This window comes from Populus euphratica, unplaced genomic scaffold (assembly GCF_000495115.2).
Source record: "Populus euphratica unplaced genomic scaffold, PopEup_1.0 scaffold62.1, whole genome shotgun sequence".
Lineage (NCBI taxonomy): Eukaryota > Viridiplantae > Streptophyta > Magnoliopsida > Malpighiales > Salicaceae > Populus > Populus euphratica.
The window spans coordinates 280,711-299,289 of record NW_011499939.1 but is presented as its reverse complement, the minus strand read 5'-3'; the positions used below and the strand labels follow the sequence as shown (position 1 = coordinate 299,289).

Genomic DNA, 18,579 nt, shown 5'->3' with positions numbered 1-18,579 from the left:
CCCCCCCCCCCTCCCCTTTCCCTCCCTCCCTCCCTCCTCTCCCTCTGTAAATTCCTTTCCTTCACTTCAGATCCTAAATACTCGTTTCTCTCTAGATCCAACCCTCTGGAATTCAATTGTATTCAATTTCGTCCTTTTTCATGCCTTCCATCAGATTCTTAAATCCCTAGATACACTGCTAGCAAAGCCATGGATTCTCTTCCTTCCTTCAATTCCAATTCCCCTCTCAAAAAATCACTATCTGATACCACAAATATCCAAAATCTCTCCTCCATCCTCAACAACCCTCACTCCTTCAAATCCACCGATCCCTCCGCCTGGCTCGGCTGGTGGTCCTCCTCCACCACTCTAGCTCCTCCTGATTTCTCCCCCATACTCCCCAAACAACCGCCACCTGATGTTTCCCGATCGGATTTCCTCCCCTACTTATCAGCTGTCTCCGACACCTACTCCCGCTTCGAAGACATCAAAAACCACACTAAAAATAACGACCTTGATCAAGAATCGAAGTCGGATTTGGCGGATGCGGAGTCCAATTCGGATTTGGCTGCTGTAGGGCAAGGGGAGGCGCTGGTTGCTTGTTTGAGGGAAGTTCCGGCACTGTATTTTAAAGAGGATTTTGCGTTGGAAGACGGGCCCACCTTTCATGCCGCGTGTCCGTTTAGCAATGCGGCGGCGAATTTGATGTTGCAGGAGAAGTTGAGTCAGTATTTGGATGTGGTGGAGTTGCATTTGGTGAAGGAGATATCGTTGCGGTCGAATTCGTTTTTCGAGGCGCAAGGGCAGTTGGAGGATTTGAATGGGAAGATTGTGGAAGGGTGTGAGAGGATCAGGGAGTTGAAGGAGACTATTAGGGTTTTGGATAAGGATTTGGTGGAGTCTGCGAGGGAGATTCATGAACTGAATGTTAGTAGAGGGGATTTGGTTTCTTTGCAGAATAAGTTGAGGCTTATTTTGTATGTTAATCAGGCTCTCTCCACGCTTAAATTGGTAATTCTTGTGTGCCCTTTTGTTTATTTTAGTTGGATTTAAGTTGAATTTGTTAGTGTATTTGCTCGATTGTTGTTTTCTTTATCGAGTGAAGTTAGAAGTGACTGATAGGAATTAATGTATGACCCTAAATTAGGTTAATCAGGCTCTTTTGGTGCTTTAATCGGTAATTAGCATTGCTTATTGTTTGATTAATTCGAAATTTGAGAGGGAATGATGGGCCTATTCATAGATAGGTTTGTTATGAAAAATATGTTATAGAAGTGTTGCTCTTCGGTTTTCTTGATGATTTGTAATGGAAGTTAATTTTTGTGGTATACAGCTTGTTGCATCTGCAGATTGTGCTGGAGCATTGGATGTTACTGATGATTTGCAGCAGTTCTTGGTATATTTTGATTTATGGATGTAATGAGAAGTTTGATTGAGTTACATGCATATTGTTTTGCTTGAAATCTTATGTTTTCTGTCTTTGATAGGATGGAGATGAGCTGACTGGTCTGCATTGTTTTCGTCACCTTCGGGATCATGTGGCAGCTGCAATAGAGTCCATAAACAGGTATCCTTTTTTGTTCTTCTGAAAATATGACTGCATCAGTTATTTGCCAATGTGACCTGCCATTTGCATTGGTTTTGCTATTTATCACTTTATGCTCTTCATATTTGTCAAAATGACTGCATCTTTCCATAGATGATATGGTTTTGGGGTCAAATTTGGTAGTGGGGAATGTCAGGAGTAGAGGCAGAAGGGTTGTTCTTAAGTTGGAAGAAGACTTATGATTGATTGAGCTAGAGTTTCCTGATGAGGTTTCCAAATGATGGGCAGTGTTAAGGGGGAGGGGGTGGATTACAGCAATGGCTATTAATAAGCTTTTATCTTGCTTGGCTTCTGCTTATGGGATTTTATGGTTTGCCTTAGGTTTATTAAGATTGGCTGGTCCTAGTGCTCTGTGTATGATGTCTTGTTCTTTTATTTGTATTTGCAATTTTGCCAGCTATCAGGTCAAGTAGTTAACTGTGAGAAGTGTGCTGCTTGTTACTTAATGCAAAACAAAATGTCATATCATTTAATTTAGAGAGGGAATGTATGCCATTTTGTTGGTCTTTTGTAACTTATTACATTTGTTTTTGTAGCATCCTTTCAGCAGAATTTATGCGAGCTTCAATACATGGTGCTGGGGATAAAGATTTGCTTCTTTTATCCAAAGCAAAAGTCAGGGATTCCATATATATGAATGGAATAGATGAAGAAGTAAGCTTAATTTCACTTATCCAAGAACATGTGGTTTTTTTGGTACTTTAGTATGATTATACTTGTAGACATGAAAGCATCCATTTGAATTTCATGTCATTTTAAGACGTTTAATACAGCATGTAAATTATTTAGTCTATCATGGCCTTGAGTCATGAACTACGTCTTAACTTAAGATTCTCACTCCAGCACATTTAAGCTCGACCTGTCATTGTGCTTATTCTTATGATATTTGTCTTTTTCGTGATTTCTATTACTATCAAGCATATAAAGTTGGAAATAAGTGGCTGTTGTTGGTTTTGCACTTGATGTCCGTGTATCCCATCTCACTAATGCTTGTGATTTGCCTAATAAATTTTTTCTAGCTGTTCTTCTGCAGACTTTCTAGTGAATAGTATATCTATTTTAGTTTATGTTCTTTATTGAATTTTGGTCAGCAATGCCTGCTGTTCTTTGTCATGTTTAGCAGGTTAAGTTGGATGATGAAGAGATGTCCAATTTTCGAGATCGTCTTCTTCCTCTCATTGTTGGGTTACTTAGAACTGTGAGTTTTATTTCATGGAAATGCTGTCTCTGAAGTTAAATTTTTCCCCTCACAATATTTTGTTTGAAGAGTTGGCTCATGAACTCGATGCAGTTGCCCCTTGTTTTTATTCTAACCTGCCTTTGTTACAACTTCTTCTGTTGTTTGTTGCTGTTAAACACTTATATAATTTTCCTCTTGCTGTTCATATTTACTCCTTGGTTCCATATCTGGGTTCTTGTTTTAGGATTTTATATGAATTACCCAACATGAGTAAATTTTAAGATATTCACATTGATAGAAAGGCTTGCTTAACTGAGAGAAACAGGAAAGAACTGTTTGGGCAAAGAGAGTTCGTAAGTTCAAATTCCAGAAATCAAATATTGTTTCCAGTTTGGGTAGGATAAATTTCTGGTTCTAGTTGTATCCAATAAGACTCTTCCAAGTTATGGTCATACTGAAGTCAGATCCTGGTAGGGACTGTTGGAGATGGTTCCATCCTTCAGCATGTTTGTAAGATGTTAGTTGTTATTAGTACCGCAATTTGAGCTTATCAGTAATGATTATGGGGAACTAGTTGATTGTGCTTAGTTTAGCACTGGACTCATTGTTTCAATGATTTCTTTCAGGCCAAGCTCCCCCCTGTGTTGAGAATATACCGAGATACCCTTACAGCCAGTATGAAAACCACCATTAAGAATGCAGTTGCAGAGCTGCTTCCTACCTTTTCAGCCCAATCTCTGGAGTCAGATCTCACACCTGCAGAGCGAACAGCAGATACAGATGGTAAGTACATAATACTAGATTTTAACACTCCCCCCCCTGAGGTTATTAATTCAGAAGTAACTTGTCTATTTTCTTGAAGATGCACTTTTGATTGCAGACAAGTTACTTGGTATCTGTTTCTGCCCCTTTCTCTCTCCTTTTTTAACATTTCTGAGTGACTCAGGTGGAGGTTTATCACTTGCAAGCAAGTTAAGGAGCTTGTCATCCGAAAATTTTGTGCTACTTTTAAATGCTATTTTCAACATTGTACAGGTAATGTATACTTCACAAGTATCTTCCTCAATACATAGTTTCTAAAGTTCTTGATGATGTACTAGATGTGATTTTTTACTTTAATTCCGAGATATACTGGCCAACTGAATGTAATGAAGGTGGATTGTTGCCACCAAAATCTAATTTTTTTGTGGGGGCATGGTTGCTGGATTAGACCTTGCTCAAAAGAGTTTGTGTTTTACAAGCTGTACATTATAATGAGGAATCTATCTTATGGACTCAAACTGAAGTGTTGAGTTTGCTTAAACTGTGTAATCATAGAGCTGAGCGTGCTTGTCTACTAAACCTGCTTGTGATTTGATTGATAATTTTAATGAATGATTCATATAATCATGGCACATGAACTAGCATGGAATACCCAGGTCAGAATTCATGTTTGTAGTAGATAGTAGTCTACCCTGCACCTTAGCCTGTCCAATGGTCCAAGGTTGATCGGATGGATGGACTGGTTGCAAAATTATGGGGTCTTTAGCCCATTTTTAGAGGTAGTCTATTTGTAAGACCAAGGGAACCACTTTTCAAGAAACTGTTACACGTCGCTTAAGCCAGTACTTTGAAGTTCTAACAGTATGATGTAATCCAATTTGCATTCTTCTATCTTTTTTCACCCTCTTTCCTTGGTTTGGGGTTAATTCTTCAGTATTGTTTTTTATATATATTTATAAAATCTCATACTTAGGTTGCTAATTTCTAATTATGCTTATGGTGAACTTGTTTTGAATTTTGACTTCATGATTATCATAGACATGATTTCATAGCTTGATTCAATTTTCTATTTTTCTCTCTCATTATGTGCCTTTTAAGTAAGAAGTAATATGATTTATTTTCTTTTAGTGAATGCAGGCACACTTAGTGCGGGCTGCTGAAGTGAAAAAGGCAATTGAGTGGATTATGTGTAGCGTTGACGGACACTATGCTGCTGATTCAGTTGCTGCTGCAATTGCTGTTGGTGCAGCAGCTGCTGAAACAGCTCATGAGAGTGATGGTCTAGGTGGTTCTCTTCTCCCCTTTTCTCCACAGAGAAGTACTTCCAAGTTTGCTTCATCTCAGCTGAAAGCAAATGATGCAGCAAGTCCCTCAAATATTTCAAGAAATTTTAGGTGAACTCTTGTCCCTTTGTTGTGATAGTTTTACAATATTATTTGAATGATGTTCAGCTTTCAAGTGAGAGTAACACTATATAAAAAAGCAATGTTGCACGAATCACTACACAACATAAATAATGGCTCCGCCTGAATGATGTTCAGCTTTTAAGTGAGAGTAACACTATATAAAAAAGCAATGTTGCACGAATCACTACACAACATAAATAATGGCTCGGCTTATAATTTTGTACAACGTTATTGTTATTTATTTTATGAGTTCTTTCATGATATTTTCCTGTGATCAGATCTGTTATAATTATAATTTATCTTTATGGAAATTTGTGGGTCGTTTCTATTTAAGGATCTGAGTTCAAGAGCTATGTTTCGTGCTATTTGTGTATAACAACTTCTCATAATAAAGGGTGCCATCTTCTTCATTTTAGTTAAAGAGTAAAATCTTGGCAAAGAAAAGATTAAAAAACTGTTATGAAATTCCATATAATGAAAACCAAAGAGATTTTAACAGGATTAGTTATGTTTTTCCTTCACCCTAATCTATTATGGAATGGTATAGTTGAGCATGAATTTATTTGGTACCCCTCTCATACAACTTGAACTGAACTGGGCATCAAGTAACTTTCCAGTTTAGAGTGCTGTAAAAAAAAGAATTATCAATACACTTGAAGAAGGTTGGGAATGCTTCCATGTTTGGAGGTACTCTCCAAAATGCTAATGATGATCAGAAGCTCTGTTGCAGTGATGGGTTTTTCAAGTTGCCCTTGTTACTCAGCCACTGCCTGGCTGCCACTTCTCTTATAGGCTGGGATCTCTGTTGCAGTGATGGGTTTTTCAAGTTGCCCTTGTTACTCAGCCACTGCCTGGCTGCCACTTCTCTTATAGGCTGGGATTTTGGCCACCTTCAAATCCCATCTAGCCATTTGATGTTAGAGCAGTGGCTGCTGAAATAAGACTGGCAAAGAAGGGAATGTTGAACCTTCAGTTGGGTTTTCCAGTTTCCATCCCCAAATTATTGGTGTTGATTCATTTTTATTTGCAATAAAAATTTGTTGAATCTTTGTAGTTTTCTGAAAGTTACAATCTTTTACAGAGCCGATGTATTGAGAGAGAATGCAGAAGCTGTCTTTGCTGCTTGTGATGCTGCTCATGGAAGATGGGCAAAGCTTCTTGGTGTCCGTGCTCTTCTTCATCCGAAGTTGAGATTGGTGGAGTTTTTAAGCATATACAACATCACCCAAGATTTTATAACTGCCACTGAAAAGGTATTCAGCTATTTAGTTTTCTATATAATGAAAACAATTTGCTGTTCGTGTCTGTGATGCTGTTTGTATGCTAACATAAACAGATTGGTGGAAGGTTGGGTTATAGCATTCGTGGAACAATGCAATCACAGGCTAAAGCTTTTGTTGATTTCCAGCATGAAATGCGAGTTAGTTTCCTTTTCCAACTTCCCCTTTATTTAGGTCTTTGTTTTTTGTGAGACCTTTGCAATTTGTTTTCAGGCTAACCTTTACCTTGATGGATGTAGATGACAAAAATTAGGGCAGTGCTCGATCAGGAGATGTGGGTGGAAGTAGATGTCCCTGATGAATTTCAGGCCATTGTTGCTTCATTGTTTTATTCTGAATGTGAGGGCCTAAATGATACTCAAGGTGATGTGACAACCAGATATGGTGAAGCGGGCACAGGCAGTGATGGTTCACTTGTGATTGATGCTGAAGCACAAAATGCTGAACAAGAACTTGTGCAAATGAACTCTACAGATATATCTTTGGAAAATTCTGTGCAAAAGAAATCTACTCCCTCAACAGGGGCAACTGGAAGCAATAAAGTCACAGCTGCAACTTCATCAGCTCAGAGTAACAATCATAATGTGAAGGAGCGTGGAAAATCTACTTCCCAAACACTTTCTTGTGGAGGTGTTGGTTATCACATGGTAAACTGGTTAGTTTTCTTGTTTTACCTTTTTTTTTCAGTTTTTTGCATGTGGTTGTGAATTCCTCAACAAAATCTTCCTTATTTCTTCTAGAAATCCTTGCATCCCATACATAATTAATGCCATTAGTTATTGTCAGTGTGGCTTGGCATTCCATTACTTGATAACACTTTACCTTTCTCTTGTGTATTTGACTGATTAGCATCTACAGATTTCTTTACTGTGTATTGTTATTTTCATTTTGCAAACTATTTTTATTTTTCAACCATCAAAAGAACTTTCTGAAGCGAACAATTTGCTGATGCCATTTGTGTTTATTCTTTCTCAGTGGCTTAATATTGCTGAAGATGTTGTCAGAGTACATGGATATGAATACTTTTTTGCCATCACTATCTTCAGAAGTTGTTCATCGTGTCGTGGAGATCTTAAAATTCTTCAATACAAGGACTTGCCAGCTTATTCTTGGAGCTGGTGCCATGCAGGTAAAAATCAGATTTGCATTCTACAATTTGTTGTATTTTAATAACCTAATGCTCAGAAAAAGGTCTACATTTTCTGGTTAATATAATTTTTTGCCAACATTTTCTGATTAATTTCATAAAGACAAACGAAGCTCTTTTTGTCTTGCATGCATTTATGATCTTTCATCTGTCAGTTATCCCAGTCTCTAGACACAGGTAATAAATAAGGAAATATTAAAGATTTGAGTCAGAGAATTTCTTAATTTTGACACAGTACTTATTTGATCGAATGTACTTATTTGATATCTCATCCTTGATAGCTTTGAAGTGCTCCACTGATTCCCCAAACGCCACCCTCTTGCCTTGAGTGATTTCTTTATCTATCTTTGTGCTAAGTGATCAAACTATTCCATGCACATTTTATTCTCTCACTCTTCCTGTTTGCATTAATTTATTTTATACTCTTTCATTTACAATCAATTTGAAGTGAGCTGATTTAGCTGCTAAGTGGGTTCTATGCCATGCTGCAGGTGTCGGGTCTGAAGTCTATTACATCTAAGCACTTGGCCCTTGCTAGTCAAGTCATCGGTTTTGTACATGCCATTATTCCTGGTAGGTTGATAGACTGAGATGCTGGTACCTAAGCTATTTAATGAGTGTTCTTGTTCCAAATTGTTATGTGCGTGGACAGTCTTAAAGACAGCTTTTTTTCCACTCTTATTGCGAGCTTTTCATTCATTATCTGAAGTTTCTAAGTTTCTTTGTGCTTCCTGTCTGAGCAAAGAAATCAGGCGAGTTCTTTTCCTTAAAGTACCTGAAGCACGGAAAGTATTACTGTTGTCAGAGATTGATCGAGTAGCACAGGTAGGTGTATGTTTAAGCTGCTTCTTCAGATAATATTATGATGCGTTCAACTTCACTTGATTAGTGCTGTTGCTACTGATTGATGGTGTGCATGAGACAGAAACTTTTGCAATCTTCAAATTCGATAATGCATGCAATTTATGATGAGTTCAAGCATCATGGTTCAAAGGAACACATAGCTTCTTCATGACAATGAATTCATCTATTGACTTACAGTATTTCTACACCCCCCCCCCCCCCCAACAAGTTCAATATAGATTTTTCATATCAAGTTACTTCCACTGCACAGAGCTCTTCATGTTCTTGGAGAGGGGCAGGTGATGGGGGTGAAGATCTCATGGAACTGCTCTTTCAATGCCTTTTTTTGGGGGATTCTTGTAATTTGGAACTTAGTGTGGTTGTTTCTTAAATCAGGATTACAAGGTTCATCAAGAGGAGATACTTACAAAGCTGGTTCAGATAATGAGGGAAAGGTTGCTGCATCATCTACGTAATCTGCCTCAAATTGTTGAGAGCTGGAATAGACCTGTAGATACCGATTCACAGCCTAGTCCTTTTGCTCTAACGCTTGTAAAGGTACTAATCGTAAATTGGAATGTTCCAACTTCGAAACTGCCTGATACACCAAAAACTTGTGTCATACTGTAGATATTGGCAATTTGGAAATTCCAAATATACCTACTCTGATCACATAGTTGAGGAAGACTTAAGCGTGGGGAGACATGGCAGGTTGATATGCATGTCTTTTCACTGCATAGAGTTGCTTGGTGAACATTTACTGCATGCTAACAGTCCTCAATTTGATTCCTGATTGTGAATCCTCAACTAGTGTGGCTGCCTATATTGATATGGATAAGTGTTCCACCCCCGATGTTAACTTTGTCTTTGCTTGTTTAGTTAAGAACATAATCTAGAAAATTCCTGCTAAATAGCCTTCTTTAAGAAATTTGAGCTCGAGTGCCTTTTATAATCAGTACAATATTAGAATTTGGGAGATGCCTTTTTTCTCTTTACAGTTGTTCAATCAAATTTTTCCTAGCAGGGTTGGACTTAATCGGCTGTTCAATTTGTTGCAGGAGGTTACCTATCTTCAACGTATCTTATCTAGAACTTTACATGAAGCAGATATCCAAGCAATTTTCAGGTGAGTTTTAAATTTAACTTGGTGAATAATACTTGATTGCTACAATTTCAGCATATACTTGGTGTCTATGCTGTTCCATGCTACAAAATGCAGAGTATGACTTTCATTTCATGGTCGTGCAATGAATAGTCCAATGATGAAAAAAAGCCTGAGGTAAAATGTCTTGAAGTTGATATGGAGGCAGTTTTTGTTGCCTCTTCCTGTTTCGTGTTTTTTTTCTTGACAGATTATCTATTTAATAATCTTCTTGAACTGAAATTGGCTTCAATGTGTGGCCTGATTAAACAAAGAAAGTCATCTCTAGAATGGATGAATCTAGTTTTAACTTATTTTCTAAGAATGTTTTTGATGTTAAATGCTTCCACAGCATAAAGAGCATTATATCTTGATGAAAAATATATTCTCATGAAAACAAACCGAGCAAACATTAAATCCCAAGAACTTTATTTTCCATTGGATTTTGAAGAAAATGCTTATTCCTGCATTGGTGATGATTTTTTCAGGCAAGTGGTCACAATCTTTCATAAAGAAATTTCAGAAGCATTCTCACGGATAGAGATCAGCAGTCAGCAAGCAAAGTTCAGGTACTGCCTTTTATTTACTCACATGTGCATCCAGTTGTATTCTGCGTATTAAATGGTGTCTTCTTCTGTGTGGAAAATCATCTTCCTGAGGTAAAGCTGTCTTTATTTGTGTTCCATATAACAGGCTTCATCGGGATATCACACTTATCCTTGGATGCATCAGATCATTACCTTCTGGTAACTTGAGTGAATCTGGTACCCCAAATTGGGGACAACTTGATGAATTTTTGGTTCAAAGATTCGGGTCTGAATCTGGCTGAAAAATGTCATCATCAAGTGTCAAATTGGTTGCTCTTCTAGTGTGGCTGTAACATGATTTTTATGGAAGATATGGGATGATAGAACCAGCTCTCAACTTATACAGTTACCTTGTAGCATAAATTTGAGGTACTTCTCTGTTCCGAGTTGTCAAACTCTTTTATCTGCTTCTTGTATTCTTTTTTCGTTTTTTTTTTTTTCTTTTTTTTTTTTTTTTTTTTTTTTTTTTTTTTTTTTTTTTTTTTTTGGGGGGGGGGGGGTAAAGAGTTCAAATTACTATGAACATAGAAAAACCATCAAGATACTGGATAGGTGTGCCATCCTCTTTTTGCAATGAATGATTTTCCTTGCCAGATTCCGTGCATGGAAAAGTATGCTGGTTTCTGATCATTGGAATTCATTTCAGGTGTTTTGATTGCTTTTAGGTAAATAGTTGACAGCATGTGTATCAACATTGAAATGTTGCAGAAGGAAGTGTCTTTGAAGCAGAATTTTTGTAGGAGTTTGCAGATAATACAATTTTTAAATTGTTTGAAATAGTGAACTGCTGGTTCTAGCTATCGAGTTGTTCTTCCACGTGCTGTTTTCAGATGCACTCGATTGCTTAATCTTGAGATAATTGTATTCTAGTACCATAAACACGATTTCATTTTTCTTTTTGTCTGTCTTCCATTCTTTCTTATCTTCATGTACTGGTTCATAAATTAGCCTGAAGATATCATCAACTACGTTTAATTTGCAAAATTTCTACAGGGTGGGTACATTGTCATTATGGTTTGTGTATGCCTTCTTTTAATATATAATTTTTTAAATCTTGGCTGCAAACAGCGATGGTGTTGTGCAAGCTCTGTCTTATTTCATTTCTGGCAATGGGTAGTAGTGTGTGATCTAGTGCAAGTCTGTGTTCACTAAAATTCATTGAAGCTGCCTTAAGTGTGCTCCTACTCATTTTATCACACACATCTACATAGCGTTAGCGAAAGAAACGGTTGTAATTGAGATAGAATAGACATGTTTCCTTGTCCTTTGGTTTTGAAAATACATAAATTTACTTTAAAATCATTTAACAGATGAAATTATTTATGTATTTCTGTCTCTCTAACCTAAACATATTTTTGTCCTATTGTATCTGTTTTTCCTGTTCTATGATATTAACCAAATCTTGACTAAAAACACAAGAACATAGAAAAGCTGTTAGCATTTCTCCAAAATGAATTAAAATAGCAATAACAATCGTTCAGTGTACAAACTGACCTTTAGTTTTCTCTAATCCTAAGAATGTCACCTTACCTATATTCCATCTTTTACTCAGAAGCAAACTCTCCATTAATGACATTTGATCCAGCAGCTACTTTATTCCCTGCAATTCCACCAGAAAATTTCACGAAACACTTATTCTCTCCTCCCTCCCATCTCTGTGCTTCCCCCCATCACCTAGGCAAACTTGCCCTGTATTGTTTCCACTGCTGCTCAGAACCACCAATTGATGTTTCCTTTGCGAACACAAACATTTATGTGATCAGGAGGTTCAGAGTCGATGTGAACTGAATTGGTATAAATGAAAAGATCAAACCAGTTTCCTGTTGGGAAGTAGGCATCATCTGAAACTGCTCCTGATGTCAGGACAGGTGATACCATCACACCTTTACTGATTAGAAACCGCGAGTTGATTTTGCATGTTTGGATGCCTCAAGAGAATGAAAAGAAAAGAGGCCACACTATGGGGGTCCTTTTAGTGTGTGCCTCGTACATTAAGGTGTAGAGTATGAAAGGAGCTGATATCGCAGGCTGATAACCTTCTTGGCCGATGCAGCAACAGGCTCCCAGAGATCAGGCTGTCAGCGATTTGATCCTTTGTTTGAATGGCATCTTGAAAAGGAGTTGAGGGCACCAAGTTTAAGGAAAATTTCAAACAAGAATTGTTTACCTGAATCCATCGTAGAGAGAGAAAACCGCAAATGTCAGCACCAACCATTAGGATTCCTAACAGTCTGGAATTCAGAATCGACTGAATAAAGTATGCCGAATATTCCCATCTAGTAGCATCGTCTTCACTCCATTGTGCTGGGTACTTGCCAGAGCCGACGAAAGAGGATCTAGTAAGAACAAATGGCCTTTTGCCAGTTATATGGACTAGAGCTGCATTGGTGGCTTTAGAATGAGAAAAGCCAAGAAGGTTTTGAACATTGTACTCAGTAATGTTACCAAAATGTAGAGATGTTGCTGCAATGGTTCTGTCATTAATAGGTTGTTGACCGCCACCATTATAAATCTTGTATGGAGGTTCATTAAGGGTAGAATTTGGGGTTGAAGGAGAGTCAAGAAATTCGCAACTCATCCATGTCAAACCAGAGACCATGAACGGGGAGATTATCTCGAAACATTTTGATCTCATTTCGTCCAAACTCTACTCCAGCAGGATTTAGAAAATCCGGGATGTTGAGCACTCCAGGCCAAGCTTAGCCCATGTAAGGACGGCCGTCACGTTTAATGGAAGCATCAGCCTCCATTCCTCTATCATAAGTTCCATAGGTTATGTTTACATAAATACCTGTAGAAGAATTAGATGCAGTTTAAACTCTTAGTAAAGGAGATTTTGGAGGAGGAGCTGTCAGATACGGAGTTAATGGCTCTGGACTTCCTTGACAGGACAGACCAGCGGGAAGATGGCGGGTAACCGTTGTCGGGGTCTGTTTTGGGATATTTTTTGTGTATCCTTTGGTGTTTTTACCATAGCCTTTTTGTTTTTTGTCTCTCTGATTTTCCTTTCAATCCTAACCTTTATATTTCAGGCTGCGTCAACTCATTAAATCCACTTTAGCAGCAAAAGAATTCTTCGAAATGTTCTGTTTTCTCTATTCTAATAAGCAGATTGCTAGAGTTCAGAGGATTTTCATGTGAAGATATTTCCTTTGAGCGTGTCAAGATCCAAGATAAGCACAAATTTCTGACCATTTTGGTGAAGGGTTTCCCCAAATTTCCTCATTTGTTCCCATGAGAAGTTAACAGGATCAAAAGTGAAGTCCTTGTATCCATCCATGTAATCAATGTCTGTGCAAATAACTTCAAGAGGAATGCCAGCTTTTGCATAGCCAGCAACCACACCATCAAGATCCGTAATGCTTGCATAACCATATCAGCATTGATGAAATCCTTTACGTTGAAGGTAAAACAAAAAAAAGAAAAAACAAAAAGATTTGGTCAAGCAAGCGGCGATGAAGATATAAGAAATCAACTCAGGTCTACTGGCATGTCTAAAAGAAGACTGCAAAAATGTATACTCAATGCTACATGCCAAATGACCAGTAAGGCATTGGGGCAAGCCTACCAATTAGCTCAGTATACTGCTGTATCACCGTATCTGGTGCCGGTCTGGCGAAAAAATAGAAATCATTGACACCACCAATAACCTTATAAGTTAACCCATCACCTTGATAAATTATATCCATGCCATTACTATTAAGCAACAAAACAACATGAGCGGGTCTCTGCCGGTGCTTTGTTCAAATGATTACTAGCTTTCTTTCCTGTGGCTGATATAAAAAATATAAAACGCAGCTGCTGCAATCCTTGTTGATTTATTCTTATTAATAAATTTTGCTAGACAATGGTTGTCCATCATTACAATTTCACATTCAACTTGAACTCCTCTCCAAGGAACAAAGAAAGTCCTGACATCACCAAGACATCAAAACCTCCTTTGTTATTAAGGCTTGCCCTAATCCTTCTATTTCCACTCCTTGTTTCCTTGGAAGTTTGCAACTCATACCACTTGATCCCATTAGTCTTTTTCAATCCTATGAATGTTACTTTGCTCACCATCCACTTTTGACTGAAAGCAAATTCTCCATTTATGATGTTTGATCTAACCATAGCCATATCTCCTACTATCTCACTATGAAATTTTACTAAACTCCAACTCTTTCTCTCCCCTCCCATCTCCACACTCTCCCCATCATCTAAGAATAATTCCCCTGTGCTGTTTCCAGTGCTGCTAAGAACCACTAATAGATGAAATGCCGTTTTTCGAGCTTCTTTTGTTGTCATGGCTTCTCCTTGCAAGGCCAGAATATTTCCTTCATGAACATGAACGTTTATATGATCTGCAGGTGCAGCAAGTTTGATGTACTTTCCTGGACTTACAGAAACCGTATTAGAGTAGTTAAAAAGATCAAACCAGTTTCCCGTGGGAAAGTATGCATCGACTGAGGTAGCTCCAGACTTCAATACTGGTGATACCATTACACCTTTACCGATCAGAAATTGTGAGTTGACTTCATAAGTTTTGATGTCTTGAGGGAATGAAAAGAAAAGAGGTCGTGCTATTGGGGTTCCTTTAATGTGAGCCTCATACATTAGTGTGTAGAAATATGGAAGCAGCTGATATCGAAGGCCAAGCACCTTCCTAGCTGATGCTGCAACAGAATCCCAGAGATAAAGCTCCTGCCGTGTTGTGTCTATCGATGAATGATCTCTCGCAAAGGGGTAAAAGGAACCTAGCTGCATTGTAATAAAAGTTCAGAACAATTTAAACCCAGAAAAAGAGTATAGCGTCTGTCAACATCCAACTACAGCAACAAGTTACCTGAATCCAACGCTGACAAAGCTCTTCATTTGTGTTTCCTGAAAAACCACAGATGTCAGCACCAACCATAGGAATCCCAAACAGTCCAAAATTCAGAATTGATGGAATAGTATAGGCCAAGTCATCCCATGTGGCAGCATTATCTCCAGTCCAATGTGCTGTATACCTCCCAGAGCCAATGAAAGTTGATCGAGAAAGTACGAATGGCCTTTTACCAGTTGAATTGATCAGACCAACATTGGTGGCTTTCGATTCCAAAAGGCCATAAAGGTTATGAACGTTGTACTCTTTTATGACATCAAAGTGTAGAGATGTTGCTGGAACAGTTTTATTGTTAATTTGCCGTCGAATACCAGCATTGTTAATCCTGTAGGGTGGATCATCGACTGTAGAAAATGGGCTGGGTGTTGGATCTATGAAATTCGATATCTCGTTCATGTCAATCCAGAGACCGTCTACAGGGAGAAGCTCTCGAAATATTTTTATCTCATTGCCCCAGAACTCTCGGCCAGCAGGATTTATGAAATCCGGGAAATAGACCTTTCCAGGCCACACTTCACCCATGTACGGAATGCCATTGCGTTTAATGAAAATATCAGCCTGCATTCCTCTGATGTAGGTTTCATACGTTGAGTTCACACTGATACCTGCAGAAAATTGGAGGCTCAACAGAATGTAGCAGAACCATTATTTCTTTCTTCCTTTTGTGTTAAAGCCAATTAGAAGAAGTATGGAAGTTCTAGGATTTCATGTGAAGATAATTGTTTTGCTTCTTCATGTTAATCACATACCAGGATCCAAGATGACCACATATTTCTGACCATTTTGATGAAGGGTATTGACAAATTTCTTCATTTTTTCCAGGGGGAAGTTAACAGGATGAAATGTGAAGTCCTTGTATGCATCCATGTAATCAATATCTGTCCACATAACTTCAAGAGGGATCCGAGCTTTTGCATAGCCAGCAACCACACCTTCAACATCAGAAATGTTCTTGTAACCGTATCGGCACTGATGAAATCCTTCACATTGGACCAAAAAAACATATTACACATGGAACAAGCTTTGTTCACAAAAACTGAGATAAAATAGTATGCTCCATAAATATCCAGTGTTACAAGGAGCCGAAACCACACGACAGTAACTAAGGCCTCTGTTGCAGTTCCTATATTTGGCTAAGTCTAATAAGCTGACCATGGAGTGTGAGAGAGTTCAGGAGTCTCTTAATGAATTGGAATAGTTTCATCACTTAGCACTAGTTATAAAAAAAAGATATCTTTCATTGCCCAAAATTCTTGAATTTGATGTTCAGGTATCAAACAATTTTGCAGACTGAAACATGTTAAATTGCCATCTAGAAAGTTTCAAGGTTCAAGGAAGGAATAATGCTACTTACCAAATGACCAATATGGCATTGGGGCCGGCCGACCAATAAGCTCTGTATACTGCTCTATCACCATATCTGGCGATGGCCCAGCGAAAAAATACAAATCAATAATGCCTCCAATAACCTTATAAGTTATCCTATCACCTCCATAAACTATATCCATGCCATTGCTATTAAACAGCAGGACACCATGAGTAGTCCCTGCCTGTACTTTGCCATTAGCCGATGCTGATCTTACATCAATGTAAAATGGGTGGGAACCATAGAGGTTAACATCAATATTAGCACTTGCGAGGTCAGCATTCCACAAGGTGAATGTGTCATTAGGCTTCAACTTGAAAGTGCTCTTTGTGTGCTCTCCGAGACCATATAAAGAAGATCTCTTTATAGGAAGCCTGGAAGATAGCTGGATATACTGATCCTTAAAGACCAAGAAAGTGTCAGGGTTGGACGTATCCGGGGACGTGTCAAAGAGGACATCACCGGAGGATTTTCGTGTGACAGAGAAGCCAAAAGGTACGGTGTTGTGCAGGGTAAAAAGCAGGTCTGAGTTGGGGTCAGAGAGGAGGTTGTTTTCTAGCAGGAGTTGATGCTTTAATGGAGAGTAATGTAGGCAGTTCTTCGGAGAGTGGTTTTGCCGGGGAACGATGTGTTGCGGAATCTCCCATCTTTGGTTTTTGGAATCTGTTATTCTGACTCTCAAACGATTCTTGGTTTCAAATCTGCATGGAGGAGGCAAAGCATGTCACTGCATAGAGCAGGGAATATGCGAGCTGGAAGACATGTCAATCATTACTGAGTAAGACATGTCGTTTGTTTGTTCCAGAGGGGAACGTACATGATTCTTTGAAAAGGATAAATTATTCACATAGTTCTCTAAGTTTTAAAGGCTGATCATATTAGCCCCTTTATCCTATATTTTGGACAAATCAATTTATATTAAGATCTGACAGGTGTATAACGTCTAACTCTTGGGTCAGGTTTCCTAACCCGGATCAACTCAAGTATTTTTAATAAAAAAAAACTTAAAATAATTTTGTTTTGATTAAAAAAATCAAGTTTTTTCTTTAATAAGTTATATGTTAATCTGCCAAGTCGAGCTGGATGTTACAACGCTGATGAATTATATGGAGAGGCCAAGTTTGATCAGAAATTAAAAGTTTGATGATAATCATGTTCGGAATCGTGATAAACAGGTTCATATACGTAAAATGTGAAATATAAAGGATATATAAGTGTAAATTTTTCAGTTCCATGTGATGAATTGAATGCCGAACAACAAAAGTAGCTGAATTTATTGAATGCTCCTTAGAAACAAGAATTTTCTCATGCCCAAATGAAAATTTTCCCTTCTTTTCTAAGAACATAATTCTATTTTCAGTTGAGTTTAATAGAAGAAATCAAGTTAGAATTTTTTATCTTTTTTTGAAGGCGGGCTATGCAACCTTGCAAGTCAACTTTTAACTAATAAATTAAGTGGTTAGTCTATTTATTAATTCTAAGCAAAGACAAGATAAAAGAATATTATATTTAAAAGAAAAGGAAGCAATTATTTATATGTTTTCTGTCTTCAAGAACATTCGACAGTAGGAAAAAATTAATGTAAGCAAGATCATGAAAACCGTCAGGAAAGAAACTATGCTACTTACTCGGCAATAAGATTAAGATGTTGGATATCATTTCCATAAACTGAAGACATCTTGATAAGGCTAAGATCAGCAGTCAACAACTTGGCTGTTAAACCAGAGTTAACAGAGCCAATTTTATAGCCATAACCAACCACTTCTTCTTTCACATCCTTTCCACTAGTCAGCGGCACCCCACAAACCAACAGCAAGACTAGAAGTTGAAGATTGGTCTGAGATGGAGATGTTGCTTTTGTGTTTCTGCAACTGTTCTTGTTCCTCTCTTTCTCCATTTTTTGGGTCATATGATCAGTTAGAGGCATTGGTGCTTACTTGGTTTCAAGTTCCAAGCTTAAATATCTAAAGAAAGCAAGATAACCATAACCATGGTGACCTTTCTGTAGTTTCCACAGGCAACTTGAAAAAAAAAATGGAGCTTTCGTGGCCACATATAGTGAACTAGTGTTCTAGATCTGTTAGGTTGGGATTGGTATCCAGTCACTATCCTTTTTGTATCCTAAAACAATAGGCTAGAAGGAGACGAGAAAAATTCTGCAATTTACATATGATACATGAGGTATACTGGCAAATCCATTCATTCTGACCCTTACTCAGGATCTAGGTTATGAGCTAGGCTCGATGTCGACTAAGATTGATCGAGTCCATTTTCAATTTAGTTTGATATAAACATCGTTTAGATTATAATTATCAACCTGATTTAGGGACTGATCAGATCAAGAAATCGGATCTCAAGTTATATAAGTTGATTTTAAAATTTTTTTAAAAAAATATGATAAATTTTAATATTTTA

At 37.9% G+C, this 18,579-nt stretch overlaps 2 protein-coding genes and 1 pseudogene across 6 annotated transcripts; 1 reads left to right on the top strand and 2 right to left on the bottom strand.

Annotated features, from left to right (window-relative positions):
- Window positions 1-26: 26 nt before the first annotated feature.
- Window positions 27-10,915, top strand: LOC105136798 (vacuolar protein sorting-associated protein 54, chloroplastic-like). 5 transcript variants are annotated; one of them, XR_844420.1, is made up of 19 exons: window positions 28-990; window positions 1,313-1,375; window positions 1,467-1,546; window positions 2,122-2,239; window positions 2,709-2,783; window positions 3,392-3,548; window positions 3,712-3,800; window positions 4,665-4,921; window positions 6,015-6,186; window positions 6,270-6,353; window positions 6,453-6,868; window positions 7,189-7,342; window positions 7,852-7,933; window positions 8,106-8,185; window positions 8,600-8,761; window positions 9,262-9,329; window positions 9,833-9,913; window positions 10,038-10,300; window positions 10,578-10,915. XR_844420.1 is itself a non-coding variant. In XM_011042281.1 (18 exons), the coding sequence occupies exons 1-18, from the start codon at window positions 190-192 to the stop codon at window positions 10,171-10,173; spliced, it is 3,078 nt and encodes a 1,025-aa protein (XP_011040583.1). In that variant the 5' UTR covers window positions 28-189; the 3' UTR covers window positions 10,174-10,340. The 5 variants fall into 5 exon arrangements, 1 of the variants encoding a protein (XP_011040583.1); XR_844419.1 differs by having other exon boundaries at window positions 2,706-2,783; window positions 10,597-10,915; XR_844418.1 differs by having other exon boundaries at window positions 2,706-2,783.
- LOC105136839 (probable alpha-glucosidase Os06g0675700) lies at window positions 10,782-13,620 on the bottom strand (annotated as a pseudogene).
- Window positions 13,603-18,311, bottom strand: LOC105136797 (alpha-glucosidase-like). Its single transcript, XM_011042279.1, has 5 exons — window positions 17,793-18,311; window positions 16,153-16,865; window positions 15,548-15,778; window positions 14,757-15,403; window positions 13,603-14,671 (listed from the first exon to the last, which is right to left on the bottom strand). Exons 1-5 carry the CDS (start codon window positions 18,089-18,091, stop codon window positions 13,793-13,795), a joined length of 2,769 nt encoding a protein of 922 aa, XP_011040581.1. The 5' UTR covers window positions 18,092-18,311; the 3' UTR covers window positions 13,603-13,792.
- Window positions 18,312-18,579: the final 268 nt, after the last annotated feature.